Raw genomic sequence first — 23,822 nt, 5'->3', positions numbered from 1 at the left:
ACAGAGTGTCTGGAAATTGATGGCAATAACAAAACAACAACAATGCTCCCATTTCTAGTCAGCGGATGCTTCTCCCCCCATGCATGGGGAGTCTTTGCAAGGTACTTAAATTTCCCTGTTAAGCAAACAGCACAACCACACATGCTAGAACAGGTGGCAGATCACTGGTGAGGGCCCGATGAGCCCCAAGCAGGGCTGGGTCATTAAACACGGCAGTGGACAGGTGCAGCAGCCAGACCTCACATTGAAGGCGGGGAAAATTGGGGCGTTCAGTCACCTCACCAATGGAGCATGCTGCGGGGGGGGACAGAAGAGGAGACAGTGTCCTGACCCCAACCTCACCAACCTCAATTCGTGGTCCTTCATCCTTAAGCTACCTCATACCTGACATGAAGCAAAAAGCTGTCCTTCCTGAAGCTCCTAAAAGAAGCAGGTACCGTAATTCTTGTTTCACAAGTTCACAGCAATAATCAAATAAGAACATGAAAGTGAAGCACCAGGCACAGTGCCAGAGGCATTGTGGGAGCCCAATCGACGAGAGTTTCCCCTGCTATGTTTTTGCCCGCACCCCTCCTATCCCTTTCAGCTTCAAGATTTGTGCTCTGGCAGAAAGAGGTGGGGGGCTGGGAGGCCGGGAAGGCGCAAGCTCACAGCCTTAGCTTCCCACTGAAAATCACCAGAGCAGCTTTAGAAACGACCAACACCAGGAGCCCATCCACTGTGATTCTGACCTACTGGCTAGGGGAGTAGCCTCGCTGCTGAAATTTTTTAAAGATCCCCATGTGATTCCAACATAAAACCAAGGCTATGAACCACAGCCAGAATGGGACCTGTGGATTACTCGCAGCTTTCCTGAATGCAGCAAAAATCATAATGATTTCGCCCCTCCACACATTAATTGAGTGATGACTACAAGGCGAGGGACTGAGCTAATTTGCTTTATATACACAATTTCATTTAATTCCCATAAAACCCTGCATGATAAGAATTATCCCTCTCATTTGTCAGCTGAGGGTATGGAGGCCCGAATGGTCCATAAGTCACCTTAAGTCCCACAGCTCCCAGGCAGCAGAACTGAGAGACAACCCCAGACTGTCTAGCTCTAAATTTTAATGAGCCTCAGTAGCATCACTGGGGAAAAAATCTTAGTGTTGTGGCATGGAAAAAAAAGCCATAGGACTGGCCAGATACTGCACAAAGTGGTGGGTAAAGAAAGAGGCAGTAAGGAAGAAAGAACATCAGATAAGCATGGAGGTGAGATCTTAGAAAAAGGCAAGTCAGCCCTAGTCTCTTCCTGTCTGTGGGCACCGTGGAGTAGGCAGAAGGAAGAAACGCAAGGCAAGAGCTGTTAGATGGAGCATTCTACTCCAGAATATCCCCGTCTCCATCTTACAGGCAATCCGCAGGCACCAAAAGGAAAGATCCCAGATTACAACTTCATCACAGTAGTAACAAAACTAGGCACGGTCAGAGGAGCAGCTCCAGGTTCCAGCCCGTTGGATGCAATGCCCAAGGGGCCCAGAGGACATTCATGAACCCTATGCTTTAGGCAGCCTGCTGACATGACTGTTTGCAGTGAGCAAACCCAACAGTCTACTGGGAGGGGCAGAGCACTAATCAAATGCTCCTGTCAATAACTGTGCAAAGTGCTACAGAAGGAAGGTGCATGAGGCACCTCAGTCTTAGGGAGCATGGGACACGGTTGGCAGGAGCAAAGACCCTATAGCACGGTGAAGCTGGGGATGCAGCAGGGGCTAGACCAACCTGGGCCGAATTTTTATTTCAGAACCAGGAGTCTACTACAGAACCCAATTTTCATTTCAGAGCCATGAACCTGCTACTGTGACTGCAGAACAGGGCACACACTGAAGGGGCCAGGGCCAGAGGTGTGTAAGAGGTCTGGCTAGAAAGCTAAGGTGGAGCCCAGAGGGAATGGAGAGGTGGCAGTGGGCAGAGAGAGAAGGGACAACTTCAGGAGATATTTAAGTCACAAACACAGGATTGGGCTGTGCGAGAGCAGGGAAGGGTGAAGAGATGGGAGTAGAAGAAATGTCAAGAATGACTCCCACGTCTGTAATTTACAGGAAATTCACAGAGATACAGATGATGAGCAGCGGGTGGAGGACTGCCCCTGGGCATGGCTAGGGCTCCATGGCTGAGGCATCTATCCAGACTGCTGCTTCACACCTGCCGAAGCCACCTCCTTGAACCTGGATAGGGCTCTCCCAAGGCAGGTGGCTGCAGTCATGACCTCAGATGCAATACGGAATTAAGGTTTCTACCAGGAGGCGCTGTGTTGTTTCCCAAAGTATTAAAACTTGTTTTCTTGCAGAAAGAGGAACACAGAAGAAACGGGTTGGAGGGTGGATTAAAGGGCCAGGACCAGAGCCACAAAACGCCCCCTTAACCTGCAACTCAATGTCCACCTGAGGCTGGATAAGCAGCTTATTAACTGGTAAGAGGGAAATATGAAGCTGTTAGCTTAGGGAGTCTGACACTCACTGGTTTGTAGGAAGGCAGAACGCTCGCAGATGATTGAAGGGACTGAAGAATAACCTGTCCAGGGTTTTCTGCAGGTCCCTGGGCCAGGGACTCTTCAAGGTTCCCAGCAGCCCTAGGTCTACTTACAGTCTGACTATAAAATGTGTGATACTGACTAACAGCATGTGGCTTGGAAGCCAGATAGACCAGCTCATCCTGCTTAGAACTCTAGCGGCTCTATGAATCTCAGTTTTCTCATGTATAAAAAAGCAGAGTGATAATATGGACTTCAGAGGACTGCTGTGCGGATTACGCACTGTCATAATATGGACGGCAACAACGATACAACTTGCTACTATTTGGCTGAGCAGTTACTGTGTTCTGGGTTCTGGAAATTTCTGGTTTCTGTTTTAAGTCCCTTATTTCAGTTAAGCCAATGAGCAGCCTAAGCCTTCAATATTTTATGTAACGAACCAACATCTCAAGGCAAACTGGGCTGTCTATAAATGTAAAACACTGGTATTTTTATAGCGGTCACCTCACAGGGGACTGGCATCACCCACGTTGGTACCTGGCAAAGCCATCAAGCTGAACCACCAGCCCCAGAGGCTGAATTCAGCTCAGGGGATTTTTCTTTGCCCTAGAGTCAGGATGTGGTTGAGGGTCAGGAAGGTGGGGACAAGGAGAAGACAGAAGGGAAGCGAGGGACGGCCTTCTGCCTGCCACTGCCATAGTCTCTCAGCCAGCCCTGTCTGCAGACACACAGGGCACCAATCCATCTCCATGGGTTTTAAGCAGGGTGAATGTTTAACACTGGCCATCTGGAAGCTTGCAGGGTCACTGGGGGAGGGGTGCAACAAAGTCTCCTGTCAGGAGCCTGACACTAAAGGCTATTGGTCACAGTGGCGGGACGCTCTGAACAGCTGGGTTCAGAACGGTCCAGCACAGTGGCCCAAGCCATTTCTATGGCAAATGCACTCTCCTCCCCTTCAAGAAAGTGAACTCAGCCACCTCAGCCTGAGCATTGTCCAATGCCCCTGGGAGACCCCATACCACTCAGGACTCCAATGAGCCTAGGCATCTGTGAGACACAGGGCTACCACATGATCTGTACCACCACCAAGTGCATGGCTGTGGCTATTCCTCCTTAGGCTGGGGACTTAGAGGGACCTGTGGGTGCCTGATGCCCTGGGGAGAAATTTTGAAATTATTCTTTCCCAAAGACCAGAGAGCAACAGGACCGTGGGGTTACCACTTTCCTCCCCAAGTCTGCATTCAGGCCAACCTGGCCATTCCTGATCATGCAAGCTTGGGCTAACCACTTTGTTCTCTCAATGGCCTTGGTGGTACAGCTACTGTGCAGGGCTGTATTAAGGTGTAAGTTGTTTCTAAAAACTGCCAGGCATATAATAATCACTCAATTAATTGTAGCTATTAATATTATGACTTGCTTCTTCAAAGAGAAGCAGCTCTTGGTAGACTCCCCTACCTGATGATCAATTTTTTTTTTTTTTTAAAGACAGAGTCTCGCTCTGTCACCCAGCCTAGAGTGTAGTGGCACAATCTTGGCTCACTGCAATCCCGGCCTCCTGGATTCCAGCAATTCTCCTGTCTCAGCCTCCCGAGTAGGTGAGATTACAGGCATGAACCACCATGCCCAGCTAATTTTTGTATTTTTAATAGAAATGGGGTTTTGCCATGTTGGCCTGGCTGGTCTTGAACCCTTGACCTCAGGTGATCCGCCTGTCTTGGCCTCCCGAAGTGCTAGTAGGTTATTGGCGTGAGCCATCACTCCTGGCTTAATTTTTTTAAGGGTAACATGAAACTGTGGGGTCTGAAACTATGGCTTGCAGGCCAAATCTGGCTTGGCACCTGTTTTTTATAAATAAAGTTTTATTGGAACACAGCCATGCTCATTCATTTACATATTGAGTATGACTGTTTTCATACTACTGCAGCATCCTTGGGTGGCTGCGGCAGAAACCATATGGCCAGCAAAGTCTAAAATATTGACTCTGTGCTCTTTTATGAGACAGTTGGCAAATTCCTGATCTACACAATAGTTTCACAAACTTTTTTTTTTTTTTGAGACGGAGTTTCACTCTTGTTACCCAGGCTGGAGTGCAATGGCGCGATCTCGGCTCACCGCAACCTCCACCTCCTGGGTTCAGGCAATTCTCCTGCCTCAGCCTCCTGAGTACCTGGGATTACAGGCACGCGCCACCATGCCCAGCTAATTTTTTGTATTTTTAGTAGAGACGGGGTTTCACCATGTTGACCAGAATGGTCTCGATCTCTTGACCTCGTGATCTACCCGCCTCGGCCTCCCAAAGTGCTGGGATTACAGGCTTGAGCCACCGCGCCCGGCCTAGTTTCACAAACTTTAATGGCAGTGTGACCACCTAGCCTGTTTTCTAGGAAGGCAAATTCCCAGGGCATACTACCAAGGTACGAGATTCAGTAGATGTGGCCCATGAATCTGTATTTTAATCAGTCCCCTCTCCGCCCCCACTAACGACTGTCAAGCACATGGCTAGAGGCGACACTATGGGAATCCTGCTCTGTGCAGTCAGCAATCCTAAGTGACACCAGAGCTGAGGCTTTCACCACAAAGGGGTAGATGGATGCTGGGTGGGGGAATGAGTCAGCCTCTGGATCCCCTGTGGGAGGAACAGCTCCCCTGTCCTCCTGGGCCTCACATCTGCTTTGTTTTTAAGGTTCCATACAGAAGACTCAGAAGACATCACAAAGGATGAAATAAAAAATCATCCCAAATCTCGCCACCCAAAGATCACTCCTGTTTAGATTCTGACCTATAATTCTATGTGATCCCAGTATTTTTCCTACGTATGTGCAGAAAAATATTTTCTCTTTATTTTACAACAACACAAAATGGGATTAGAGAAACTGCTTGGAGTCTTTTCTCACTTGGATTTATATTGTAAACATGTTCACATGTCAATACATATTGCTAAAATATCATTCTTGGTATGCAACTATAAAAATAGAATGCAGTAGATCTCTATGAGCTGATACTAAATCATCTCAAAGACAGGCTGTTAGCAGAAATAATGGCACAAAACAGTATGAATACAAGCTTGCATTTGTGCAAAGGCAACAGAGAAACATGTATCTTTGCATAAGCCTTCACTATCTCTGAAAGGATCAGAACCTCTAAATAACGGTTATCCCACTGGCAGGAAATTAGGGAGGGACTGAGGCTCATGTTTTGACTACATTATCTTTTATACTATTTGGTTTTCTTACCATTTGAGTATGTATCCTTTCAGAAACATTAAAAATCTACTTTTAAAAGTTGTCATTTTTAAGGTCTGCATTGTATTCTATCATACATATGGACCGCAATGTATTAAGAGTTAACTAGTCATTTATTGTTAGATCTCTAAGTAATTCTTTATTTATCAAGTTTACTCTGTAAGCTACAGTGGGATAAATACCCATATACACAAATACAGATAGTCATTTGTGAATATCACCTTAGGTGAAATTCTCAGAAGTGGAGTCAGCAGGACATGGGCTTTCGTGATTTTGGGTTTCTAATAAAAATTACCAAGCCACTTTCCAGAAAGCCTGCCCCAATCTACACACTGGGCAGCAGCAAACGTTAGCATCCATTTTCCAAGCTCTTGGATGGCTCCTGATTCCTGACAGCACTTCTCAGAAGGCGGCAAGCACCGCGCACAGCCCCATTGGGCTGGCATGCCCCCTGCAAAGCAGCCACGAAGCAGGGGGCTGGTGCTGTGGGAGTTATTCTCACACATAATGGCTCACAACAGTGCTCAAATCCTGCCTGCTTTCTCTAGAATCCAGGCCAACAACAGGGCACCCCCTGCACCCCCTTTGACTGGTCCAAGGCCAACCCACAGAACCCCATCTATTTGGAAGGATGCACTTTGGAAAGGCAGTTCCTGAAACTACCCGACGTCCTCCTTGGGGCTTCATGTCAAGGCCTGCTGGCTGGCAGACAGACGCTGGCATTCTTCTGCCCCTGCCTGGGAACAGGTTCGCAGGGCTGCTGCAGCAGCACAGAGGCGCCTTGGAATTCAAGACGGCTGTCAGGTAGAGAGGCTGGGCATTTCCAGGACTAAACTGCTCTGGTCTTCTGCCAACTATGCAACTCTTATTCCACTGTAAAATGGAAGGCAGGGCAGGCTTCCAGTGTGAATACCAACTGCCAGAGCAGGAAGACTGGGAAGAACAGGATCCCAGCCACCGCCCAGGGCAGTGTCTCTGAAGCCGGCGGGCAGCCCGGGCAGCCCACCAACTTAACCCACGGGGCTTCCTCCGCCTGCCGACAGATCCACTCTGAGCCATTCCGGGGCCTGCCAGCACAAGCTTTTCCAGTTTTCTATACCCCCAACATTTCCTTCCACATCAGGGGTAGGAGGGACAGCAAAGAGGATAAAGAAGTTTCTAGAGAAAGAGAGGAACTGCCTCCACAGCTCAAGGAGTCTGAGCTGGGAATCCCGGCTGCCCACTGCCTGCTGGCCTCTCTGGGTTTCTGCCCCCACTCCTTCAGTGGGGACATCAGTGCTGATTGATCTGACAGTTATTACTGAAATCAATTGAGGCAGCAGACCTTACAGGTCCCCTGGTGTGGAAAGAGGTGGCAGCTTGGTTTCAAACCAAGGAAGCCACTACAGAAACAGTTTTAGGAGAGAAGAGAGGCCCAAAGAGGATAGAACTGAAACGCCTTAGAAGTAGTGGTTATAGAGGCCAGGCGCAATGGCTCACACCTGTAATCCCAGCACTTTGGGAGGCTGAGATGGGTGGATCACCTGGGGTCAGAAGTTCGAGACCAGCCTGGCCAACATGGTAAAACCCCAATCTCTACTAAAAATACAAAAAAAGAAAAAGTAGTGGTTATAGCTTGTAATCTTAGAGTCTCAAAATCCCAGCCCATGGACCTTTGAAGCAGGTTCATTTTGCAACTGGCATTCAGGAAAAAACAAAAAGCAAAGAGGCAATCTAAGTTCCCAGGCCACAGGCCTGAACTGTTTGCCAGTAGCTTAACCCGTGTTACTTAAAGCATGCCCCATAGAGCAGCGTTGTCCGGAACCCTGTAATAAATGCCGACTCTCGGCCTTCCCCAGACGTGTTGAACCAGAGCCCATGTTTTTAACAAGATCCCCAGGATATTCCAATATTCACCTGCATGTTAAAGTTTGAACAGTACTGTCCATGTTATCAGCCTGTCTCTCTACAGGTATAGGGTGGTGGCTCCTAAACCCCAGCCATCATTCAGGATCACCCAGAGAAATTGCTTGTCCCCCACAGCACCCCAAGTCTGGTTCAGTGGGTATGGGGTAAACCCCAGGCAACTGCACATGTAACGAGCTCCCAGCATTATCAGCTGAGCTGGTCTGCAGACTACATAAGCCACCCGGAGAGCCAGTGAAATGTGTGATGTCCATTGGATTGAGACCATTGTTCATCAACCTTAGCTGCACATAGCAATCATCAGAGGAATTAAAAAAGAACACCCAGGCCTGATTTAAGTGACCTGGATTGTGGTCTAGGTTTGGGAAATTATACAATCTTATCAGGTGTTTAGAGTGCAGCTAAGATTGAGAACGAACAAAGAGTAAACTCGTTTAAAACCTAGTTTTGACACCAGGTACATGACACCTTGAGCAATTTAAGCATTTGCAGCTGCTTTCTCATCCTTAAAGTGGGAATAATAGCTACCTGTGAAGCCTCTAGATTTAAAGATATATTAGATGTCCGGCACACAGTAGGTTCTCAACAAATGTTTGATGCCTATCATTCTCTTCCCCTACAATAATCAGAAGTAAAAAGCCAACTCCTATTCTTGTCTTTACCCCAAATCCCAGCTTCTCGCTAAAAGGAAGTACAGAAATAGCTGTTTCATCACCATTCAGGATAGACAAAGGAGCTAGGAGCTGAAGCCATGATGGATTTGGTATTCAGGAAGCAGAGCTTGCTTCGTGGACCTGTGACCTGGCTCCATGCTCAAAAGAACCTTGAGCTTGGGGTTTAATGCTCTGCTGGAGCTGTCTGGAAATTCTGATCTTTTTTGAACATTTTTCACTGGGCCACACAAATTAGACAGCCGATCCTGTTGGGGAAGAAGTCAGCAGCACGTTCCCTCTGGCTTGTGGTAACAGAGTTGAAACAAGAGAAAAGAATAAAGAGACAGGCACCACAGCAACTGGGTTGGTCCCTCTCCTCTAAGTATGCTGGGGTAGTGAGGAGGAGAGACAGGGAGCGTTATTAACCCTTCTGGGTGCAAAGGCCAGAGAGAGACCAACCTCAGGCTTCTGCCTCCTTCCCTGGCAGTTCTAGGCCTGGGACAGGTGGCAGACACACCTGTTTGCTGGAAGCACAGCTGGCCAAAGGATGCTATTGTGCCTGCAGTGCAGTCCTCTGTGCTCCCCTGCCCACCCGATCCTCTGGGAGGAACCACAGCACAAAGGGCAGGGGGTAACAAGGAGCCGGGGCTGGGGATTTGCAGCCATTAGCTGGGTGGCTGCTGTTCTCAGCTTGTGGTTTTTCTCCCCTAGTCCAAAAAACGTGTTTTCTGGTTAGCAGTTGTTTTGATCTCTCTGTTTTGCTGTCTTGTGATTCCAAGGCTGCTCTTTGGCCATCCTAACGCCCTTTGCAGAGTTCACAGGAGAATGAGCTGCGAAAACACGGGTCGTGAGTACTGCAACCACATGACGGCTCTCACTAGCCAAAGCCTATCATCACGCCTCTTCTGGGCAAGCAAAAGCTCCCAAGACCCAGCGGAGAATAAGCAGAGAGAGAAAGAATGTGCCATGAGGAGAGAGGAGGGGGTCTGTTGGAGCAGTTTCTACAACCTGACTTGGCAGGGGGTAAAAAACATTTGGAGTAAAGAGGGATGCGGGAAAGTCAAGGCTGGCAGCCCCAGCCCCTCCTGGTTTTCCATCCTGTACCGTGATAGCGTAGGATAACCGGATTGGTGAGGAAGTATGTCACCATGATTCTTGGTGAAAAATAAAATACTAAAGTTTGTGACTTTGAAAGAGCCAGAAATTAGTTTGAATTTGCTTTTATTCCTAGCTTTTAAAAACCTCATTTACTAACTCATCGACTGTTACAGTTTTCTAGGGTGTGAAATTACTGTGAGAGCCAGCACTTTTGGGAAAGCCGGGTGACACCTACAGTAGGGCATAAGGCAGGTGACTCTAACCTGTCACATGAGTGGCAGGGGACAAAAGGGGAAGAACTTCTAAACCGAGTAAGGTATCAAGCGGGGAATCAAGGGTCGGAGCCAGTTGCAACAACACAAGTTAGTAAGCACGGTGTTCTGCTGCCAAAACTCCATGAATCTGAGACGCCATTGCTTTGGCTGTAGAGCCAAGCATAGTGGTCATCCTTGGCCCTGCTAAACAGGGCAGACAGGCCTGCCAAGAAGAGCCAGCTAGCAGGGAGCCACGGAGAAAAAATATTTCGCATCAGGCTCTATTTCAAGGGAATTCCCTTCCAATGGGGGAGTCAACGCAAGGCAACGGCTGGTTCCCTGGAGCCTTCAGAGCAAGGAATGAGGACAGGAGAATCGGGGCAGTTTAGACTTCACATGACCAAAAGTGACCGTGCAGGGACTTCTGTGATGATTCACTGCACACCTGCAAAACTCCCACAAAGGACGGGGCAGCAAAAGCACGCCAGAAAAGCACACGTGGCTTTCCAGCCTTCTCAATGCTCCCAGAGCCACATTCTAGAACTCAGTCATCAAGTGGGGTGGGGCTTTGTTTGAAACAGAGACTCTCCGTAAAGTTGAAGCCAAAGAAGGAGAAGCAGAAGACCCCTGGCTTCTGTAAGTTTACATCCTGCCTGTGGGTCTGCTACAAACGTAACATCTTTAATTTAGAATTGATCAAATACTAGGAGTGTTTGAGGGAGGAGGGCGGTTGGAAGCTCTGTCAAATGTCAGAAAAGAGATGGCATGCAAGCACTTGCTAGGCGAATACCTGGACCCTGGGATCACAACACAGGAAAGCAGCCAGAAACCATTCTCAACATTGTGTTCAAGGAGTCGTCATACACCAGGAGTCACAAGTACAGGATCATGGCAAGGGCCAAAGGTGCCTTCCTCCCCTGCACGTGTCAATTCAGAGGAGAAAGTAGAAAAAGAAGTCAAGAAGAAAGACAACAAGGAGGAAGAATGGACGTATCTCGGGAAGCCAGGAAACACAATTCCTTTACCAAGTTTCAATTCTGCCTTGCACTGCTCTTGGTTTCAGAATCCTTGTTAAATCGTGATCAAAAAACTATATTGTGCAGGAGAAAGAAACTATTTTACTCAACGATAGCAATAGCGCTTTCATCCATGGTCCAAGCCCCCTTCCATCACCTCAGACGTTTCCTGTCACACATCACGCTTCTGGTACCAATTCCCCTGCCCCGCACACATTGAATTTGCTTTGATCCCTAGCTGTTATGGCTAGAGACACAAGGACACTCTGTCCCAGCTGAGAAAGAAATGCCCATCTACAGCATCAAACCGCACGCGTCCAAGATCCCTCCCACCTCTACCTCCATCCACCTGGAAGAAACTCCTCTCAGTCCAATGCCCCAAGGTTAGGAGAGAAAGCAGAAATGACTCCTTCCCAAGTCTAATCACTCCCTTAACCAAGCGGTGAAACCAGAAGGATAACAAGATCGTTCAATGCGGCGGCAGTCCCTGAGATCTTTTGGCAGGAGCCAGTCCCTCCAAATCAAGACTCTGGCAGGATTCAACAATCCACTCAGAGGACAGTTACAATCTGTTTATGGAAAAAAATGTTAATAGCCCCCAATCATAATCAAATAGGCAACCACTCTACTTTAAGTACCTATTAACTAACGCTAATTGACAATGGAACAGCCCTGAGAGTGCCCAGGCCCATCAGAGGCTACAGTACACATCCAGCCATTAGGAAGAAAGGCAAGCGGCTGCTGATGAGGCACTTAAGGCATTGCCGGAAGCCCAAGCAGCAGCTCTTGATACCCTTCCTTCCCCGCCTTCCAGCTTCCACCACCCTGCCATGCGTTCAGTCTCTAGCATGTCTGAAAAGAAATGAAGATCTTGGAGCCTACTTCTCCAACAGCGCCTATCTTTCCCCAAGGCTAGGAGTGCCCCACGTTGGAGAAAGGGAATTAATAAGAGAATTTTTGAAAGCCCCATTTAAATGGGACAGCATTGAAAGCTAAGTACACAGAGCCTTGGAGGGATGGAGCTGATATCTTCCTGATCCGGCAGCTTCACTTCCCTGACCGTCCCAGGTCCTCCGCACAAGCCATGTATGTGGAAAAGCAGGGCCGGGAGGCTCTCACTAGCTGTGCGCTCCAACACATCACGGCATCTCTCTGGGTCTCAGTTTCCTTAGCTGTACAATGGGCACACTAATAATCTAATAAGCCGAAGGTCCGTTTCAGCTCTGATAAACCATTGTTCGGTTTTCTCCATGGGAATAAGAGGAAGCCAAGAAGTATGAAGAAACTCTCACAGTATCTCTGATCTCGAAGTATTTAAAAATACTTATGAGGTGGTCGAGAGGGAAAGAGGCCAAATAATGTACATTCTTTTTACAGGCTGCAAAAGATCCATACACCTGCTTCTTTTTCTATTAAATAATTATGATACCGCATATGAAAACTACAGGGCCTGTTTTACTGTTGTTCAGACACGCTAGCACCGATTGGCTGGTGACTGCTCTATGACCACGCACGGTGCACCATGGATGTGGACAGTGGGGCGGCCAAGACAAAGGAGTTCGGGCGTTTGTGTTGCTGTGGAAAGTGGGTGGAGCTAAAACTCACTCAGTTTCTTCACCTGGAAATGCAGATACAGGAGAGCGTGGCCAGATCATTGCCATAGTCTTCTGATGCCTTAATTTAACAATATTTTATGAGAATGAATTTGGTCCAAATTCTGAACCATCTCACTTACAGGCCCAGGATGCAAGGGTACACTCTAGTTAGTTGTTAAAATGCTGAAATATTTTTATATATTTCTGCAGCTGCAGTAAATAGCCCCTACCCTAACCCCACAAGTACCCACCTCCCCACCACCTGGACCAACCCATGATCTGACAATCAAAGAGTTAATGCCTAGCACAGCAAGGACCTCCAGGGCCCTGCTCCAGCAGAAAAGCAGGCTGATAGGGCAGTGCCCAGGACATGCCAAATACATCACAAATCAGCCCTGCCACTCTAAGGCGTCAGACTTCATCAACAGCAAAAGAAACCCCTGGCGTACACTTAGCACCATCTTAAACCTTTGTGATTCCAAGAGAAGATGAGCTTGTGTCCTAAGGTGACCCCCTCCCCAAGCCAAAATTTTGATCAACAACATGGCAGTTGGTAAAAAGTAAGGAGGGATCTGAGACAAAGCATCTTCAGTGTGTTTCTATGAGATCCGGTTAATATATTCATCTCCCGTAAAACGGGCATCCATTGGAATTCCTACACCTACCAACAGAGAGAGATCTCTAACATATGACAAGGAAATAACGCAATGCAAATCACTCAGAGTATAAGTTAACATACTTAAATTAAAACACACACAAAGTAATGCATTTTGTAAGTGTATTCATAGATATGCACGTGTGTATGTCTACATATGGATATATAAAGACATATGCATATATGTGTACATATACATATAGGTAGAAGGATAAAAATGAACTGGTTACCAGCCTTGGCCACTCATCCTTCATGTAGTAGAAGTGGCTGCTAATTTGGCAGTCTGGGAGGTGTGAGTTTATGTGGAAGACAGCCAGGAGGGGAGAGACAGCCAACAGAGACACAGAGACAGAGATACAGGGAAAGACGCTTCGGCAAGTGAACTGGAGGATGCTGAACTCAGGCTAGTGGCTGCCTATGGGGTCAGGGATGGGAAGAGGACTGACGGGCTTTAGTGTTGTCAGTCACATGTTATATCGCCCAAAAATGAAGCATTAGATGTAAATATAAGACAAAACAGTAAGTCGTTTATTCTAGGCAGAGGGAATATGGGTCTTCGTTATATTAATCTTTGTCTTTTTTATATTTTTTTTATTTCTCAGAAGGAATTAAAGCTCCTATTAGTAGGCCCTCCTTATCAACACACCTGGCCCTCAGATGTGGACGGGGAATTGTTTATGAGTTTTCCTCCTGATCATCACTCTAATTCCCACTGCCCAGACATCTCAGATTTCCCAATTAGCTCTAACTAGCCCATTGCTGATTTATAAGCAGTGCTTTATTATTATTAAAATTAAAGTCATTCATTTCTAAGTTCAACAAGCAATCGTCAAATGCTGTGTGATGCTTCAGGCGTACTGGGCCGAGGGATCTGTGGCTTCTGCCATAGGTTGCTCCTGGTCAAGTAGGACAGACGGATGGTCTATCAGCAAAGACATGACACTGTACTTGGACTAGAGCATAATAAAGGCATTTTACTAAATGTTGTGTAGGACAACAGAGGGCACGATTGAGTCTTGGAAGGGCAGCCCTTCCTAGAAGGCAATAAAAGGAGTGTATGAAGGTTTATATATAAAGAAAAGAAGGGAGAAATGGTTCCCATGGAGCCTTTTTATATGCCAGTCACACACAGATCTCAACAATCACAGCAACCCAGTGAGGGAGGTAGTAAGTATTATTGCCTTTCTGATGTTGATGAAACAGAGGCACTGAGAAGGTATGTAACGTCGCTGAAGTCAGTGAGCAATGCACTGGCATTGTAGATTCTCACCCAGATTTGAAAATTCAAAACTGAGACTGGGGTGGATGTGAAGACATGAGGCTTTCACTAGGTCAAAGGTGGGGCAACTCTGGTACCCAAGCCATCACTCTTTATCCAAGACTGTGCTGTTTGCTGGCAACAACATATCACAGGCGGCTTGAGGCATTTGCTTATGTCAAAGAAAAGAGTCAAACTCGGTAAAATATTTGAAGAGATTTATTCTGAGCCAAATATGAGTGACCAGTGGTCTGTGACAGAGTCCTCAGGAGATCCTGAGGACATCCGCCCAAGGTGGCTGGGCCACAACTTGATTTTATACAGTTTAAGGAGACGTAAGGCATCAACCAGTACATGTAAGATGTACATTAGTGCAGACCAGAAAGGCAGGACAACTGGAAGCAGGGGATTCCAAGTCATTGGCACGTTCAAAGATTTTCTGATTGGCAGTTGGCTGAAAGTTATTTTCAATAGGAAGGTTCAATAAGAGGTTATGGAGACCAAGGTTTTATGATGCAGATCAAGCCTCCAGGTAGCAGGCTTCAGAGAGAATAGATTGCAAATGTTTCTCGTCAGACTTCAAGTCTATTCTATCAAAATTCCAAAAGGAAGGAGAGTATAATAAGGCATGTATGGCTCCTTCCTCCCCATCACAGCCTGAACTAGTTTTTCAGGTTAACTTTGGGATGCCCTTGTTGAGAAGAGGGATGTGTTCAGATGGTTGGAGGGCTTAGAATTTTATTTTTGCTTTGCGCTTATTTATCGTAAAGTGAGACCTAAACATAATCTGACTTCATGAAGATCAAAGAGATTCAGGCTTAATTCTAAACAAGGCGAGTCTTAGATACACCATCTCATCTTGCTTATAACTCCAGTCTAGCTTCTTTAAGTTACCTGACTTTACAATAGAGGATATTTCACTTCCACCTATGCGGACACGTTCTCCTGGCCCAACCAGGGCCAAGAAAGGAGGCTCAGCCTGGGAGAGGGGAGCAGGGGCTGGGAGAAGCTCTGAGGACAGCTGAGGGGAGGCACCACCCTGGGTGCTGCCTAATCCATCCGACATGGGGACATGCCGTTCCAGAAACCAGATGACAATTAACAGGAAAAATCTGCTCTCACAGCACTGCCAAGCATGTCGCAGGGTCTCAGCTGGTGGTGTGCCTCCTCAGGGGAAGAGCAATAATGCCCCATTCTTCCCTTTGGTCAAGGCCCTGATGTTTTCTCAGGTGGAAGGAGGAAGAGCTAGGAAAGCTCCCCGCATGGTAGGAAAACTTTGTATAGGCAATAGTGCCAGTCTGCAAAACCAGGAGCCTAAGGATTATCCAAAGACTGAAGGCTATGAGCTCACTCAGTGGTTGCCTCATCTTCTAGACCTAGGAAGCCCTATTTGGCACGCTCTGAGTGTTCACAGATAAGATATCTCCAATCTAGGTGCCTAAGAGTGGTCTGATTTTGTCTGTCGCCTGGCTTCCAGTCAAACTTCCATCCTGTCTTTATAATTTGCCTGCATATGTCTTTCTCTTGGTCAAAATATCTCAAATGACTTAAGAAAAACTAGCTCGCTTCGCTGTGACTTGATCAGGTTCATCAAGAGCAGACAGTGCAGTGCAAAGGCAGAAACCTTCTGGAAACAGGGTACTCTGTACCCGTTTTCTGTTTGTTGTTGGTTTTTGAGGCAGGGTGTCACTTTGTTGCCCAGGGTCAAGTGCAGTGATGCAATCACAGCTCACTGCAGCCTTGACCTCCTTTGCTCAGTCAGTCTTCCCATCTCAGTCTCCTGAGTAGCTGGGACTACAGGGTTTTCTACCCTTCTAATCCTCTCTGGGTATCTCCCTATATATCAGTGTTCTGAATTTTCAAAGGTCACAGAGACTTCCAAGAAGATAGTAAAAGCTATCTCAGTAGCTCAGTAGCTCATGGACTAGCTCAGTTCCATGCTCAAACACTCCAACATTCACATACAACTCAGGGGATCACTGTCCCTATGAATGCCACTCATGTACTCTTCTTCAGTCCCTGAGCCCCACGGTCCCCACCACAGACACAAACTCATCCATAAAACCCACAGAAATTAATCTCTCTACGCATCCCATATTCTCACCAGATAACACCAACCTGATCCTAGCTCAGCAACCTGATAGCCTGTCAAACCTTCTATCGTCCCTCCCTACCCACCCCTACCCAACATCACCATACATGGAAACCCCAGCTGGGAGTGTATCTTGAAATTCAAGTTTGTTTTGGAACTGGTACCCAGCTTCCCTTGAGCCATTTGGTCACATTCGGCTCTGAGACCAGGCAGGTGGATGCTAATTCACCATGTTAACCCCTTTCAAGCCAGTCCCCTTAACTGAGCCTTGGCAAAGAGCCACATCCCACAACCCCACCCTGCCACAGTGGAGTGGAGCGCTGTATGCCGTGGAAGCCAGCCAGCCGATTTAGAAATCATGTTGCTCTTGGCATCTACTCTGGGACTCTGTGTCGAGCTACGTGCTGAGATCCTGTTGCATGGGCAGCTTTTCAATGCCAGAGTCTGCCACCCTACATCTTGCTGTGCTTATGCCTTCCCAACACAGCTTCAAAAACAAGAGGAAAACTGTGTCCTCAAACTAGGAGCCCCTTTGCCCACCAATAATAAAAAATACACCAAAGTCCCTTTTCATTTGCCCTCAAGCCCAACTTCCTTTCCAAATTATCTTCATTGCGTAAGCCCATCTAAGCAACGTGTACCAGCAGTCAAAGCAAAACCATGTGGATCCATGGTTTGGTTCCCACAGATCCCAACACTGCCTTCAATCCATAATTACCAAGAACAAGGGGCCAACAGGAGTTTCCACCAGTACCAGAGGCCCTCTCAGAGAGCAATCAGAGATTCAAACAGTACCTTTTGACCAAAAGCAGTAATGTTTCCCCCGTGACACCCTTGAAAATGAAACTCCCACCTTACCCTTCATTCCAAATTTGGACCGTCGACCATACTTGTTGATCATAATGAAGAGAACCACCAACAGGACACAGGCAAAAGCAGCAAGTCCAACTGCTATGGACACCTATGAGGAACCAGACAGTCAGCGACAGCCGTGGAAAACCCAAGTTCTTTGAAAATAATGTGTGTGCCCAGATGAGAACCAGTCCTACTGCCATAGCAAGTGTGCCCTTCTCAGAACTGCAATGCTGAGTAAGGTCTTTAGAAGAAGAAATTTGTGAGACCATAAGAACATTTAAAAATATATCGATTACCCAATTTGATGAGAGAAAGTTCCATAATTCAATGTGCTGAGCCCCTTCTCACCTGGGGCCATTCTAACAGATGCAAAAACAAGCCTAGAGAGGCTTCTAATTTTGTTTTAATTAGCAAGTGAATTCTGCATCTTCATGTTAAAATGCCTTATATAATATTATTATCCAGGAAAGTCTAAAGGATCTAGACTCTAAAAAAACATCCTTTCTCCTCTCCAGAGCAATCTGAGGCTCTGAAATTGTAAGAGTGGGTGCTTGAAAACCCCACCCATGGAGATGCCCTGAGGAACTTGGCCTTTCGTAGAAGGCTGGTACAGTTAGCAGCCCCTGCAAATCCAGCCCAGCTCGGCTCCTAACAGACTGGGGCTTTTCTGAACCCTAGGGCTTGGAGCAGATCCTCAAAGACTTCCTCCAACAATGAACTATTATCAGCAAATAAGAAAGGTTTAAACTGCCTGAATGCACTTCAATTCATCACTTTTTTTTTTTCAAAGTTTCAAGTAGGATGGTATTTGGAAAAGTCAGCAACACAAATGAAGTCTGAAAATGACTATCCCAGTCAACACACGCCTCTTGATCAAGACGTGACTCACCCCAAAAGTGTCTTCTTCTGGTTTGTGGGTCACAGTGATAGGAGGTGTGGGACTCACTTCGTCAACTGAAAACCAAACACAAAAAGGAGGAGGAAGGTTAGCTTCCTGGCCGGGGAGGCTCAGCCACAGTCCCCGCCCAACTCCCAAGCCCCCTTGATACTTCCTCATCGAGAACATCCTCTGGAAGCCAGGCTCTTGTAGTCTGCCTTCCCCAGGTTTTGCAGGAGCCCCCAAAGACCAGGCTCGTATCTGACCATCTGGCTGGAGTTACAGTTCAAGGACAGGCTCCACAGGAATAAAGGACATTCACTCCCATTCCTTACCCCCACCTCAGAGAAAATAACATAACCTGGGCAACTTGGGCCACGCGCTATAGAATGGAAAAAAGCAGCATGGATTGGGAACCTGGCCAGGGTTTGGATTAGGCAAACGTTACTGGTGGTGGCAGCTGCTGCTGACATTCTGCTATTCCTTGCCATAGGCATTCCTTTTCCTCTCCCTCCCTCTTCTGTGCCCTCCCTCTTCCCTTCTTTACCCCTTAGTGAGATCCAGGAGGCCTGGGGATCCATCAAACAGCCCACTATCCATTCCCCTAACACTGATTTCAGAACACAATGGCAGCTCAAGTTAAAAAACAGAACCATCTAACCAGGAAACACCACCTTTACCCGGCAAGCCAAGGAGGGGAAGCCAAGTATCAATTCTCCCCGCACTCTACCATCTAGAATTCACCTCCCTGATGAGAAATGGCTCCAATTCAGAATTCTCTGAAGGGACATTCTGCAAGATTACAAGTCCTCTAAGACCGAGGACAACTAGAGGAATCACAGATGATACTGACATCAGTGCCAAAAAGTCGAGGGTGTTTCTAAACAGCATCTACTATCTCAGGCCAGACACGAGGCAGAAATGGCAGCAGTTGCTGCTGTATTTCCACCTTCCATGGGGAAAAAAAGAAAGAGGAATAAACATAGGCTCCCTACAGTCCATAAACAAAACCCCAAATTCTTTTAGGATTGTCCAGCCCTAGCGCCAAATCACTTATAAACTGAGCCTCAATAATTCCACTTGAGGACACATGAGCCTATCAGGAAGCCTTGTAAATCAAGCTCGCACGGGGCGAGTCCTGGCCAAATGCTCAGGCTCTTGAAGCAGGTGAGAAACACTAGCAGGTTTACAGGTTCCATATTCTCTCTCCAAGGACAATTAAGATGATCAACAGGGGTCTGTCGAGGCACATGAAACCCCATGTCCACCCTCACAAAGCCCCTCTCTATCCAGGTAAAGAGATCCACAGCATCGTGAGACCTTAGAAAACTCCCTGGGGGAAAGTGAACCATAGAAAGATTACCCAAGAAAAGTGGGCTTGGACCTGCCCAAAAAGCATTGCTACTTTTCGGTTCTTTTTACACAGCTCACTGAGATCCCTTCAGCTGCCATGGGCCAGGGATGATGTGGAACAGGAGAGAGGGCTATTTAAATTCAATAGTTACCGATAGTATCAGAATAAATCACTTTCAAAGCAACAGGTAAAGCAGACTTACACAAGATAAAGTTATCCGTGCTCTCTGCAAAAAAAGGACAAAGAGATAATTAACAAATTTAATAAAAACCAGAACAGATACACTACATGGTCCTAATAGCTATGATCTCTCCCATTCACCATGATTTCCTGTTCCCATGGCAACTGACAGACCAAAATCCATGGCACATCACCCTCTCCCCACGCTAAGCTACCACTTTAGGGGGTGGTCCTCCAAATGGAGAAGGAATGAGGGAGAAAGTTCCTGGTTTCAAGGCAGGTGGCCCACCTAGGAACAAGAAACCAAACCGGTTCCGTGATGAGATGGGGAATTAAAACCAGACCCTTGGTTTCATTCACAGCTCTTCCATAGAGACCCAAAGTGCTGGGAATGGGGCCACAGGGTAGGCTCCCCTAGACATTCCTTGAAAATGCCAGGTATGATCTTAAGATAAAATTCTTCAAAGTAATATGCAGAATTGATTCTAGTAGGTCACTGAGAAATTCTTGGGAATCCCTCTAGAATTTGCCCGTCCTGCAGATGGTAATGTGTTATTTGATCTTTGGTCTCTAGAAATAGCTCACCTAATAATGAAAGCTAATCCTTGTCGCACATTGATTACGAGCCAGGGACAGTGCTAAATGCTTCATGTAACAGATCACTCAATCCTTATTACCGTTCTAAGAGGTGGTAACATTATCCCCGCTTAACAGATAAGGAAACAGGCTTTTATACAGATTAAGTCACTAATTGGATGCCACTCATTCAAGAAGAAACTGGAGCTGGATTCAAATCCTAGTCAAGTCTTTGCCTAGTCTACCAGAGATGCTCAAACTTTAGCATATAACAGAAGCACCCAGCGGGTGATTGCTACCAACCTCCAATAAAAGGGTGAGGATTCCTTGGATAAATGGATGATTTCAGGGCTGACCCAGGCAAAGTACAAGATGTGCCTGGGATGGCTTGCAATGCTAGAAAGAAAGCGCTCAGAGATTAATGGAGGACTGGAGACAGACATAGGAGCCAATGGGCAGGGGATTTCAAAGGCCAAATGTAGGCTCATTTAAGTAACAAAACGATGATAGTCCTGGATTCTTACGGATGGGATTTTATCCTCCCAAAATCCATGTATGGAAACTGTAACCCCTAGTATTTCAGAATGTGACTGTATTTGGAGAAAAGTTCTTTAAAGGTGTATTAAAGTTAAAATGAGGTCATTAGGGTAAGTCCTAATCAAATATGATTTATGTCATTATGAGAGAAAATTTCAAGGTAAACACACATGAACAGAGGGAAAATCACATGACCACACAAAGCGAAGACTGCCATCTACAAGCCAAGGAGACAGGCCTCAGAAGAAACCAACCCTGCTAACACCTTGATCTCAGACTTCCAGCCTCCAGAATCGTAAGGAAATGCGTTTTGGTTGTTTAAGCCACCCCATCTATGGTATTTCACCTCTATGACATTCCTAACAAACGAATATCCATAGAACAAAATAAATATCTGTTGAGTCCATACTGATACAAATAAATAAGTCAATAAATAAAAGGTGGAAGAATGGGACGCTCTTACAGGAGAATTCTGATTTTTAAACATAGAAGGAATGACAGAAGTAGAAAAATCTTCATTTCACAAATACTGCAGTAATTGTTTCAGTCAAGAATCATCAAAGAATGTTAAAATTAGAGTGTGAAAGGATGAGAAACAAGCTATTTATGTGGCTTTAAAATATTATACTGATGACTTACAAAGGGCAAAATCGTCTGTTTGCAGCAGAGAAAACTGGCAGACACCACCTTGACCAAGTGATAAAGTTAACACCTTCAGTACCAAAACCTATCGACATGACGCACCCCTGAAACAATGCACTGAAAGGGCAGAGCATCACTTCTGTAGAGTTCCTGCCAAAAATGCATAACTAGAATATAATCATTAGGAAAAAAAAAATCAGAAAAATCCAAATGGAAAGACTGTCTACAAAAAAACTAGTATTCTTAGAAAGGTCCAAGATCATGAAAGACAAAGACTGGGGAACTGTCCCAAATTTAAAGAGAGTGAGATGACACAGTAACTCAGTGCAGTGTGTAGTTCAGATGAATTGGATCCTAGACAAGGAAAAAGCATCAATGGGGCAACTGGTAAAATGTAATCCACGTCTGTACACTAGATAATAGTGATGAACCTACGTTAACCTCCTGGTTTTGATCATTGCATTGTGGTTAGGTAAGACGTTAACATCTGGGGAAGCTGGACAAAGGGTGCAAGTGCTTTGTACTGTTTTGTAACTTTTAAAAATATGAATTCCAAACTATTTCAAAATAAAAATCTTTTAAATCTTTAAAAATTAGTAAGAAACACAGATTATTAGTCCTCACCCTAGAGTTTCTAATTCAGTAGACCTGGGGTGTGTATCAAGATTTTGCATTTCTAACAAGTTTTCAGGAGAGGCTGATGCAGCTGTTCCCTTTGGGACGTACTATATCATACTGCACAGCCTTCTGACTTAGCCCACCATGCCCTGAAAAGTAAGAATGCATTCATTCATTCATTCACTCATTCATGCTTTGTGGCCCCTCACAGTCTTGGCTCTGTTAAGTATGAACCAGAAAATATTCTCTAACCACCTGTGGGGAACCAGATACTTTCTGTGAGGGAGTCCTTCAAAGAAAGTCTTAGTTGTGATAAATGCAATTTGTTTGCTTATCTGTTCTGTATTGTTTGGGAGGACAGCCACAAAGCTTTCTCCACATTCCTGGGCATACCCTTCATTCCAACAACCTCTTCTCAATGGCAGGTGACCAGATGCTTGACTGGGGCAGTGGGAGGATGGAGGAAATGGAAACCCTAGCCTGGGTTTCAGAGCCTGAGAGAAGAGAGGTGCCAGATTGATTCACATTTTACATAGATTTGCATATATCTCATAAGGCTCCCATTTATTAGAGAATATTCTCACGTTAGCCAAATGTTTTGGCCAAGTTTATGAATCCTGTACTCTCCAAATCAGCCTATGAATGTTTAAGGCCTTTGCCAGAGCCTGGAATCATTTATATATCCAGAAAGCACATACACTTTGGAAAGAGACATCATGGCTCCTCTCCGAACTCTGGGAGGGCCTCAGGCATTCAGCCTCAAAGAGGATGGTACCTAGGACTGGTCCTCACCTCTGACCCACCAGCACATCAGGGCACAATCTGAACATAAAGTATGGCCATGCCATGAAGAGAATGCACACATATCCTATGGTCCCAGACCAAAACTCTTCAAGAAGGGCCCTTCTGTAAATTAATCTTACGCTTTAAGGGAAAAGGAGGAAGGTGAAGCAATTTGCCTGACATCTCGGAGCTGACAAGTGATTGAGTGAGAATTAGAGTCCTGGCAATGTGGTCCAATGACCACTAGACTACCTTAAGACTATCTGTTAGAACTTCCTAGCTTGACCAAAGAATGACTACTGATTCTAGAACTCTTGAATTCATCTCAGCTCTACATCCTAAGAATCTTAACAGTGGCCCACAGCCAGCAAGCCTTTTCTTTGTCCAGACACGCTGCTAAGCATTTGGTATTCTCATCCATTTCGCAGATACGTAAATAGAGGCACAGAGAAGTGACTGTCCTTCATCTAGTGCTGACCTTGCACTAAACCCCATGATATGAGCCCAGGCCACCAGACGGGAGGGCCATCTGGGAGGGGCCACAGATGGGATCTTCACCTACGTCTGTCTGATTTCAGGGCGCCTGTTCTTAACCTCCATGCTTAGCTGCCTGGAGGCGAAAGAGAAGCACACATGATGATCATGAGGCCTCCACACTCTCACATCAAAAGAGCAAGAATCACAGACCAGCTTTACGTCTACACAGACCAGCTTTTTACGTCTACACAGACCAGCTGTACGTCTACACAGAACAGCTTTTTACGTCTATGCTTAGCTGGGGTGAGTTTGGTATAGAGCGTTAAGATGCATCTCTGCCTACTCCCCCAGATAACTGACTCTCCTGAACGTTTAAGCATCTTGCCACTTGGCGCGACTGGCCCATCTTTTCCCTGTCACTGCCTTTTCATCACCCATTGGTTCCTTTAATCTGAAGACTCGTAACAAGCAAACCTTCCCACAGGGTGGCCCTAGCAGGGTGGAGATGGGTCTGAGGAAATGACCTTAGGTGAGGTGCTTTCTCTTTGAGCTTCTCTGTGACTCGATCCTCCCTCCCTCCTCCTGGGGACAGATTCCCACCCAATTCCAAGGTAGGAGATTGCAAAGGAGGGAGTGCCAG

The 23,822-nt window shown here is 46.3% G+C and overlaps 1 protein-coding gene across 10 annotated transcripts in view; it reads right to left on the bottom strand.

Annotated features, from left to right (window-relative positions):
• Nucleotides 1-23,822, bottom strand: part of NTRK3 (neurotrophic receptor tyrosine kinase 3) — a 391,402-nt gene that overhangs the window by 238,482 nt on the left and 129,098 nt on the right. For 7 of the 10 annotated variants that reach the window (XM_037730502.1, XM_017506138.2, XM_017506140.2 and 4 more), the window contains 3 exons: nucleotides 19,572-19,595; nucleotides 18,028-18,092; nucleotides 17,142-17,244 (listed from right to left, as the gene is read on the bottom strand). In XM_037730502.1, coding sequence (XP_037586430.1) covers nucleotides 17,142-17,244; nucleotides 18,028-18,092; nucleotides 19,572-19,595 — 192 coding nt within the window. The remainder of the gene's footprint in view (nucleotides 1-17,141; nucleotides 17,245-18,027; nucleotides 18,093-19,571; nucleotides 19,596-23,822) is intronic. The other 3 variants (XM_017506139.2, XM_017506141.2, XM_037730504.1) reach the window with 1 other exon arrangement.

The sequence above is a fragment of the Cebus imitator genome, unplaced genomic scaffold (genome assembly GCF_001604975.1).
Source record: "Cebus imitator isolate Cc_AM_T3 unplaced genomic scaffold, Cebus_imitator-1.0 Scaffold348, whole genome shotgun sequence".
In the NCBI taxonomy this organism is placed as follows: Eukaryota; Metazoa; Chordata; class Mammalia; order Primates; family Cebidae; genus Cebus; species Cebus imitator.
The sequence above is the reverse complement of the archived record's forward strand: the minus strand, read 5'-3'. Positions and strand labels throughout refer to the sequence as shown.